Here is a 10,979-nt window from a genome sequence, read left to right on the forward strand (position 1 = left end):
AAAAAATTAGCCGGGCGCGGTGGCGGGCGCCTGTAGTCCCAGCTACTCGGGAGGCTGAGGCAGGAGAATGGCGTGAACCCGGGAGGCGGAGCTTGCGGTGAGCCGAGATTGCGCCACTGCACTCCAGCCTGGGCAACAGAGCGAGATTCCGTCACACACACACACACACACACACAAAAGTCCATAATATAAACATCTAAAGTGCAGTGTTTTACCTGCTGTACTCACTCTGGGCATGAAAATTCCCTTGCCACTTCTAACCTGTGAATCTATGCAGCCCCAATTATTAGGACAGAATAAATAGAGAGGTAACTTCCTATAGCAGTAGTAGTTTCTCCCTAAACCCACTAGAGACAAGTGTCCTGAGTGTTTTCTGAATTCCTATGACAATTTTATTTATTTCATTGACATCACCCAACTTTAAACACAATAGATCATACCATTTTTGGTTTCAACCATGTTCTACCCTTCTGCACTTCAGGCTCAGGAAATATGTTGTACCTGCAGTATATTAGCCTCTGACTCAAAAATATAGAACTTTCTAAATACAAAGTAGTGATAAAATGTAAATGGACATCTTGATATACTGAGTTAGTTCCTTTGCCCTAGAAGTGTTCAGGAGGAAGCTTGATACCTTATTGTAAATGCATTATGGAAGGAATTTGACATTTCTTTGTGGGTGCTCACAAATTTGAACACTTGTGATTGTATAAGTGTCTTTTTATTAAACCAGTGTAGACAGAGTTGTGATGTGTAGTTCACAATCAGCAATGGCAGAATTGAGCTGTTAGGAAAAGGAGGAGCCAAATTGAAGATTTCACGGAGTTTATCAGTCTATGGTCAAAAGTACAGGAAAGAAGAAAGAAAATCAGATGCGTTAGATTAGAATGCATAGAGATAGTCAGGTTTACACCTTAGAAAATGCATGACTGGAAAGGAAGATAATCTGAAAAGAAAAGACTATTGGTCCATAATCACCTTAATTAATCTATACTCTACCTACTTCTGGCACAAAAGACAATGTCTTGGTAGTCGTAACTCCTGTTCACTAGAAAACATAGGAACCCACAAACTTAGATATGATGTATGTTATTCCCACAACATTCAGGTACTTTCCTATTTGACATCTATACTTACTCAGTTAAATCATGATTTGACTGAATAAATCATGATTTGACTGAATAAGTAATCAGGCCAGGCCCTCAATTTATCCTTTGTTTTCTGAAATAATTTTGCCATGCCATAACTGTCTCATGGCATTTTTCACTTCTGCATTTCTCAGTGTGTAGATGAGTGGATTGAGAAAGGGTGTTCCAATAGTATAAAATACCGCCACCGTCTTATCCATGGGGAAAGTGGTTGGGGGGCGTGTATATATGAATATGCACGGGCCAAAGAATAAGATGACTACAATTATGTGAGAAGTGCAAGTGGAGAGAGCCTTTTTCCTCCCTTCTGCACTGCGGTTTCTCAGTGAATGCACGATGACAATATATGAAATTATCAAAATCATGAAACCAGTTGAGCAAACTGCCCCACTGTTAGACACCAACAGCAGGCTGATCATGTAAGTGTCCATGCAGGCAAGTTTCAACAAGGGCTGCAAATCACAGCAATAATGATCAATCAAATTGGGTCCACAGAAAGGCAACCTTAAGGCCAGGATAATCTGAGCCGTAGAGTGTATAAAAGACCCTATCCAGGCAAGAACAATCAGGATGATGCAGACCTGCCGGCTCATGATGGTTGGGTAACGCAAAGGCTTACAAATGGCCACATAGCGATCAACAGCCATGAGGATGAGGACAAAGATCTCCATGCAGCCAAATAAATGTAGCCCAAAGACTTGTGTCATGCACTCATTGTAGGATATAATTTTCTTTGCAGAGAGAGCATCCACAATTAATCTAGGGGCTGTGGAAGTTGAAAAACAAGAATCAGCAATGGACAAATAAAATAGGAAGAAGTACATGGGGCTTCCTAGTGTCCGGCTGGACTTGATGGACACAAAAATGAGCATATTCCCCACTACAGTTCCCATATAAAAAATTAAGAATATTACAAACACTATTTTCTGCTTCAAGGGATCCTGTGTTAATCCTAACAGTATGAATTCAGTCACATTGTGATTTTGCTGCATTGTTTCAGTTGATGTGAAGAAACCACAGATAGGAAATAGTTAATCTGCAAAGAAAGAGAAAAAGGAAATAAACACTCGATTTGGAGGTCAAATACATATTCTTAGCAATGAAATTGCAACTTTCCAATGGGTTATTATTCACAAATCTGTGTATTTTTTCTTAGTAAAATGAATTCATAGTAACTATTCAATATATTTACCAAATTACTTTTTTTTTTTTTTTGGAGACAGAGTATCACACTCTCCTCTGGGCCGGACTGCAGTGGCATGACACAATTACACATGAAAATAATACAATGAGAAATAGAAAAATAACTTAAAAACAAATGATTTTTCAAACAAAGTAAACATTAGTTTAGAGGGTTGGTATGAGTAGGTATCTTTCTGAGCTGAATATGTTTCTTTAGCTTATAGCCAGGAATAATAAATATTTTGTACTCTGTTGCAATAACAGAAGAAAACGTACATTACTTCCTTCAATAGGCTTTCACATTGTTTGAACCTGATAGTACCATTATAATATATTTACTTAGTAAATATACTGATCATTCTAATAATGATTATTTAAATACTTCAGAATACCTTCCTTAATAAAATTTACATGTATGTGGGCGAGCACGTGTACGCACACGTGTGCACACACACATACACAGACAGAATAAACATAAAATTTTTGCACTGAGCAAAATGTCAGTCATTCCAGCCCAACATGAGAATTATTTTAACCTCTTGCCTTGACTATCTTTATTTCCTTTTAATTTACCTCTGAAAATTTTCTAATTCTTTTCAGCTGCAAATTCATCCTTTATTATTCAACTTTGCACTGCCTTGTTCTACTGTGTTGTCCAAAGTTAAATTCTTCCCTCTTTCATTATTCTTCTGGGTTCTTCAAAAAGTTTTCTTAAGAGACAAGTAGATACTGAGACTAAAATGAGGAAAAAAGTGGAAGAATACTTGACATCTATATCAGGACATTCTTTCAAATTTCAGTTTTACAGGAAAGCATCAGTGACTTAGAAAATGAGATCTATGTGCTCCGAGTCAGGACTGAAACTTTCAATAGAATTTTTAGTTTGTATGTTCTTGAGAATCCCATATCCTGACTGCAAGAAAGAGAAGTTAAATCTATATAGAGAATTAATATTTATTTGCATATATCAAATATTGAACAAATTGTTCCATATACCTTTTCACATATATATTCCATATGGTAACACAGTAAAAAATTAAAAGGGAAGTGCCTATATGATAAAATACATTTACAACACATATGCGATACAAAAGCATAACTTTTTCAAATGTAAATGGATTTCACAGATAAGTTTCTGAAAAACATGACACAAATGAACATTAGGAAAACAACCCATATTAAAAGAGATTGTTCTCCTTATGGTAAAGAGTATGCCTCTGGAAAGATGCTCAATTTCATTCACAGTTAAATACATTCAAATTAAAATTCCAGTTAGGTAAATTTCACCTATAAGGCTAATAAAGTAATCCTTTTGCTGAATGTCTTAACAAATAGTCTTGACGAAGGTGTGGGACACAGTCAACCCTACAAACTTTTGGTGGGAATGTAAGTGGGTGCAACCTTCTAGGAAGTGACTTCAGTATCTATAATATGACAACTGCATATAGAAATTGATCCAGTTATTCTGTTTCCTACAGACACACTCATTCATAGAAAGAAGGACAATCATTTTGCCTTAGATGGTAGCAAGAGATAGGAAACAACTTTATGCCCCTCGGAAGGGACATTAAAGAATCAAGGATGATATTTTTATGCAACCATTAATTAGAATGAAGCAGATACATATATCTGTGTGTTTATACATGCGCACACACACACAGAAAATGGTCCCTGACATATGGTGTAAATTGAAATGTAAGAGATTAATACTGCATGCTTAGAATTGTAACATTTTCCTTAACATCAGTTACAGTCATTACTACACACACCTCCATATTTAAATACATGAATTATAGTAGAAGAGTATGAAAAAACTATAATGACTCTGAGTGGGAAAATTGCATTCTTGGCATTAGAGATGGGAGAAAGACCTACTTTAAAAAATATTCACTTTGGTAATATTTGACAATGTGTCATAATAATGCTACATCAAAAATAATGCTTTAAAAGCTTTACCTTGGGAGATGGGTTGTTATTCACCTTGTGATGGCATATCACTGAGCCATCACAACTGCCTTCTGTTGTAGTCAGGTATTCTAGTGGTATTCTTAGGGCTACATTAAGTTTCACAAATTTGAGTAAGTCAGATATAGCAGTAGTGTTGAAAGTCAGTGCTCTGTAAATACAACATATGCAGACACACTGTCACTAACTGGAGATTCTCGTCCTGTATTGAAAGTTTGTGAAAGCTCTTTAGCAAACAGAAATAAAAAATTGTATTTGTCTTCTCTTAAGTATTATAAAAAGACACACACACACACACACACACACACACACACACACACACACACACGTATCTCCAGAATAGATGAATAAGCAGGAATAGATATAAATAGACATTATTACACATTTTTATAGTACTATATATTAGAATGAAGCAACATAAGAAAGAGTATCTCTTTATCTGTTCACTGCTAAATTTCAATATTTATGAAAAAGTAGGTTTTTGATAAATATCTGTTGAATGAATCAAAGAATTAAAAGAAATTCCTATAGATCCAAATCATTAATGTTTTATACTATTTTATACTTAGTTGCCATTAAGGAGAAGGAAGACAGCATCATACCATGAGAGACATCATCACCTTCATGGAGCACTTCCTGGAACACCCCAATAGAATTTATTTCTGTTTGTTTATTTATTCATTTTATTACTGCTCCTTGCAAAGCGGGGCTACCCTTAGGCAGTTTGTCTAGAGTAGCCTGTTTCTGTTTAATTATCTCCTACCCACGTCTACCAACAGCTCTTACCTGGTAGTGCCCATTTCCATCAAGAAATGCTGTGCATGATTTTTATTCCCATCTTTTCACTTTAGATTGTAAAACACTTCTAGAAAAGCCCATGAATTTCCCCACCTTCCACCAGTGCACCCAGCTCATTCACCAACCCATGTATTTCTTCCTCAATTACCTCTCACTCTCTGACCTTTGCTACACATCCACAGTGACCCCCAAATTAATGGCTGACTTACTGATAGACCATTTCTTATAATAACTGCATGATACAACTCTTTACCACCCATTTTTTCGGAGGCATAGAGATCTTCATTCTCACAGGGATGGCCTATGACCGCTATGCAGCCATCTGCAAGCCCCTGAACTACACCACCATCATGAGCAGGCAAAGGTGTAACACAATCATCATAGTCTGTTGTACTGGGGGGTTTATACACTCTGCCAGTCAGTTTCTTCTCACCATCTTTGTACCGTTTTGTGGCCCAAATGAGATAGATCACTACTTCTGTGATGTGTATCCTTTGCTGAAATTGGCTTGTTCTAATATACACATGGTAGGTCTCTTAGTCATTGCTAATTCGGGCCTAATTGCTTTGGTGACATTTGTTGTCTTGATGTTGTCTTACGTTTTTATATTGTATACCATCAGAGCATATTCTGCAGAGAGCCGCAGCAAAGCTCTTTCCACTTGCAGTTCTCATGTAATGGTTGTAGTCCTGTTTTTTGCACCTGCATTATTCATTTACATTAGACCGGTCACAACGTTCTCAGAAGATAAAGTGTTTGCCCTTTTTTATACCATCATTGCTCCCATGTTCAACCCTTTCATCTACACTCTGAGAAACAGGGAGATGAAGAACACCATGAGGAAAGTGTGGTGGTGTCAAATACTCCTGAAAGGAAATGAACTTTTCTGAATTGTTTCTGCTTTTCATGCCATGGTTCCCTGAGACCACACTGATGAGTGAGAAAGATTCACTCTCATCATGCTCTTGCCCTTGTTGTTTGGAGGGAAAAGTGAGCAAACAGGAAGCATATCCCTTCTGGGATTTTATACTTCTGCATTGACGTCTCTTTTTTTTTTTTTTTTTTGAGATGGAGTCTCACTCTGTCGCCCAGGCTGGAGTGCAGTGGCCGGATCTCAGCTCACTGCAAGCTCCGCCTCCCAGGTTCACACCATTGTCCTGCCTCAGCCTCCCCAGTAGCTGGACTACAGGCATTGACGTCTCTTTAACCAGTTGAACATTATTCTTATCCATACTCTCCTCCGCCTTTCTTAATCATTACGATTGTGCTCATGTGATATGAAATAACCAGAAAATTTCTTTAAAATACGGATTACATGGCGTTGTGTTGAAAAAATAAAATAGACTATGCATTTTCATGCCTTAAACTGCCAAGAAAATGAATGAAATATTACCTTCAACTTTTTGCATTTGTGCTAAAGTCTAAACAAAAAAATGCATATATTGCCTGTGTACAGCTCATGAACTTTTGCAGATTGAGCATGATCGTGTAATCAGCAACTGGATTAAGAGACAGAAGTATCAGCACATGAGAGGTCCTCCTTATTCCTGTTTATTATTAATATCTCCCAAAGTTAACCACAATATTTATTTCTAAATATTGTAGTATTGTAATCCCAGCACTTTGGGAGGCTGAGGTGGGTGGATCACAAGATCAGGAGTTCAAGACCAGCCTGACCAAGATGATGAAACCCTGTCTCTTCTAAAATTACAAAAATTAGCCTGGCGCAGTGGGAACGCCTTTAATCCCAGCTACTCGGGAGGCTGAGGCAGGAGAATAGCTTGAACCGGGGAGGCGGAGTTTGCAGTGAGCTGACATCATGCCACTGCACTCTAGCTTGGGTGACAGAGCAAGACTCCATCTCAAATGATAATAATAATAATAATAATAACGTTTTTATCTGTTCCTGTACTTTGAAGAATAAGAGTGATATAGATTTTGCTGCTGAATGTGTGCCTTCTCAGTATTTCAGTTGTGAGTCATTTCTCATGTTGGCAAGTTTTCTGATTGTTTTCATTAATGTATACGGTATCTTATCATGTGAATATATAATGATTAATTTATCCATTCCCTTGTTGCCAGGCATTTGGGTGGTTTCCCATTTAGGGTTATTATGTATAGTGCTGCTTTGAACATTTTGAAACGTATTTTTTAGTGAATATATGTCTTTTATTATTTCATTATGCTTTATAATGTAATTAAAACAATTTTAAGAAAGTAGTACTATATTTGTATTCATATCTTTCATAATATATTACTGATATAAATGAAAGATATTAATTGAAAAAATAATTAGCCATAGAAAAACACTAAGTGAAATAAAAGATTTAGAAATAAATATGTGAAATAGCTTACACTTCTAGGATCCACACAGTGGGATACGAGATAAGCTGATTAATGCAAACCTGTCTGTGAATCACAGGAAAAAAGGATGAATGCTTTTAGAATGGTAGTTTACACAATGAAGCTTAGAAAAACTTCCAGGCATGCAACATTAGATTATGATAGCAAGATTAACACAGAAGTATCACCACTGAAAAATGTTATCAAATAGAATATTCATTGTAGCATATGAAGTCACTTGCCATATTAAATGAAACTGGAAAAATTCTGTATTTAGCTTCTAAGAAGGAAAAATAATGTACTTCACTGAACTCCCAATAAGGGCAGTGATGCCAAATGAAGAAGGCGTGCTATGAGTTTCTGCTAACACTGGACTGTCACACACACTCAGACACATACACACGTGTGTGCAGACATCTAATGCAAAAAATAAAGTCTTTTCAGGAATTTATATTTAAGGCATAGCTGAAATAAATCTGCTCATATAGAAAACCAAAAATTAAAAGAAGAAAAAATTTGCTCAAGAGAAAATGATCACACAATAAAAATGACTGAATATAGGAGGAAATTAGGTTGGAAGTAGCTATGCCAGAGCACAGCATACAAGCATACAAAGACGGGATTTATTGTAATTAATGGACACAAAACATAATATAAATCTTTATTGTATAAAATAGAAAATGATTTTAAAGTCAAATTACATTTAGTTTAAAAATTTTCTGGGCTGTTAGATAACAAAATAACTTCAATAAATAAATAAAATGATATTTTTATTAGAAACTCAGTGGATAAAACATAGTAGTGTTTCCTAGTGAATTCCAGATATCAACAAATTTACTCAAAACAAAGGAGACAGAGACAAAGATATGGAAAAAGTTAAAGGGATATTAACAGACCTTAGAAGTGGAATAAAAGGGAGCAACATATGTCTACCAGACTTCAGGATTTATAAAATAGTGAGAAAATACATTTAAAGAGATAATAATTGACAATTTCCAGAACTATGAGAAATATTTAGAAAAAAATTACAACAAAGTAAAAGAGTTGCTCTCTAAAAGAGCCCTACAAAATATTACTTCTAATTAATAATAATTTGAAACACGGGACCGGGTGCGGTGACTCACGCCGGCAATCCCAGCACTTTGGGAGGCCAAGGCGGGCAGATCACCTGAGGTCAGGAGTTAGAGACCAGCCTGACCAACATGGAGAAACCCTGTCTCTACTAAAACTGCAAAATTCACTGGGTGTGGTAGTGCGTGCCTGTAACCCCAGCTACTCGGGAAGCTGAGGCAGGAGAATCGCTTCAACCTGAGAGGTGGGGGTTGCAGTGAGCGGAGATCGCACCATTGCACTCCAGTCTGGGCAACAAGAGCCAAACTCCGTCTCAAATAAATAAATAAATAAATAAATAAAATAATTCAAAACACAGAAAGACTACAAGCCAGAAGAAAATAGAATTACATTTTAAAAATGCCAAATGTAAAATATTATCCTTGAATTCCATAGTTTTTCAAGAAAAGTGAAGTGGGGAGTCTTCAGTAGAATAAAACAAAATAAACCGCAATTTTAAAATGACCAAGAATTTACTATACAGAACAGAGCCCTCAGAAATAATACCACACATCTACAACCATCTGATCTTTGACAAACCTGACAAAAACAAGAAATGGGAAAAGGATTCCCTATTTAATAAATGGTGCTAGGAAAACTGGCTAGCCATAAGTAGAAAGCTGAAACTGGATCCTTTCCTTACTCCTTATACAAAAATTAATTCAAGATGGATTAGAGACTTAAATGTTAGACCTAATACCATAAAAACTCTAGAGGAAAACCTAGGTAGTACCATTCAGGACACAGGCATGGGCAAAGACTTCATGTCTAAAACACCAAAAGCAATGGCAGCAAAAGCCAAAATTGACAAATGGGATCTCATTAAACTGAAGAGCTTCTGCACAGCAAAAGAAACTACCATCAGAGTGAACAGGCAACCTACAGAATGGGAGAAAATTTCTGCAATCTACTCATCTGACAAAGGGCTAATATCCAGAACCTACAAAGAACTCAAACAAATTTACAAGAAAAAAACAAACAACCCCATCAAAAAGTGGGCAAAGGATATGAACAGACATTTCTCAAAAGAAGACATTCATACAGCCAACAGACACATGAAAAAATGCTCATCATCACTGGCCATCAGAGAAATGCAAATCAAAACCACAATGAGATGCCATCTCACACCAGTTAGAATGGCAATCATTAAAAAGTCAGGAAACAACAGGTGCTGGAGAGGATGTGGAGAAATAGGAACACTTTTACACTGTTGGTGGGATTGTAAACTAGTTCAACCATTATGGAAAACAGTGATGTATTTTTAAAAAGAAACAATATCATTCCAAATAAAAGGCAAGAAAATAGGAAGGAAACATAAAAATTGGGCAGAAACAAAAATAAAAGCAAAAAATGATCATACAAGCCAATTAAAATATACAAGTTAGAACAAAATTAACAAAATGAAGTAAATTCTTCAACAGAATAATGAAAATTATCATAAAGGTTTAAAATACAGTTTGTCAAATGTGCTTTCACAGAAGATGCACCTAAACCATTGATTACACATACACACAAAAGTGAAACTGAAAGCATGAAAAGGATAAAGCAGGCAAATATGTTAGCATTCGAAGCAATATTGATTATTATGTTTTAAATAATTAAATATTAATCGAATTTTGCAAGATAGAAACATTTACAAATTCTAACTTCACATGGATGGAGAAGGATAGATAGAATTTGATCCAAAACCATCAAATGATCCAAAGCAGCATTAACAGACATATATAGAACAGTATAGTCAACAACTAAATCAAAGGAATTTATCATATTTTATAGTTAATTCTTCCACAGAATAATTCATTATAATTAACCTGTCACAAATAAATTCTTCATCAGCATCGAAAAATCCACACCCCAATCTAGATCTGGGTTTTATACCCTTTACAAAAATTACCTTAAAATAGATAATTTTACTCATCTAAATAACTGAGTAGCAGAATAGGGATTCCCCAAAGATGTTCGCATCTTAGTCCTCAGAACTTATCAATATATTTTGTTACAGGATAAGGTGATAAAGGTTGTAGATAAAAATTAAGTTTGCCAATAAGTGGACCTTAAAACAAAGATGTTATCTTGCACTATCCATGTGGGCTCAATGTATTCACAAGGTTTATTTAAAGTGGGAAAGTGAAGCAGAAGTTATATTTGACGATGCTACACTGCCCGCTTTAGAGATGAAGGAAAGGGGTCGTAAGGAAGCAGGTAGATTCTAGAAGCTGGAAGAATTAAGGGAATGAGTTTTCCCCTACAGACTTCAGAAGGATTTATCCATTACAATGCCTTGATTTTAGCCCAGTGAGCCTCATTTTGGACTTCTCACCTGCAGAAATGTGAAATACTGACTTTGTATTGATTTAAGTCACTAAGCTTGTGGTAATTTGTTGCAGTAGCAACAGGAAACTAACACACTAGCTTAATCATGATGAATGTTTC

The 10,979-nt window shown here is 36.0% G+C and overlaps 2 protein-coding genes across 2 annotated transcripts; one reads left to right on the forward strand and one right to left on the reverse strand.

Moving 5' to 3' along the window:
- Positions 1-1,107: 1,107 nt before the first annotated feature.
- Positions 1,108-2,159, reverse strand: LOC105536102 (olfactory receptor 4C11). Its single transcript, XM_011975375.1, has one exon. The coding sequence runs from the start codon at positions 2,138-2,140 to the stop codon at positions 1,208-1,210; it is 933 nt and encodes a 310-aa protein (XP_011830765.1). The 5' UTR covers positions 2,141-2,159; the 3' UTR covers positions 1,108-1,207.
- A 3,013-nt stretch (positions 2,160-5,172) lies between these two features.
- On the forward strand, positions 5,173-5,983 carry LOC105536115 (olfactory receptor 4P4). The gene is given in 2 exon segments (XM_011975386.1): positions 5,173-5,306; positions 5,308-5,983. Coding segments are annotated over 2 exon segments (810 nt in total).
- The last annotated feature ends 4,996 nt before the right edge of the window (positions 5,984-10,979 follow it).

The sequence above is a fragment of the Mandrillus leucophaeus genome, unplaced genomic scaffold, assembly GCF_000951045.1.
Source record: "Mandrillus leucophaeus isolate KB7577 unplaced genomic scaffold, Mleu.le_1.0 Scaffold1540, whole genome shotgun sequence".
NCBI lineage: Eukaryota > Metazoa > Chordata > Mammalia > Primates > Cercopithecidae > Mandrillus > Mandrillus leucophaeus.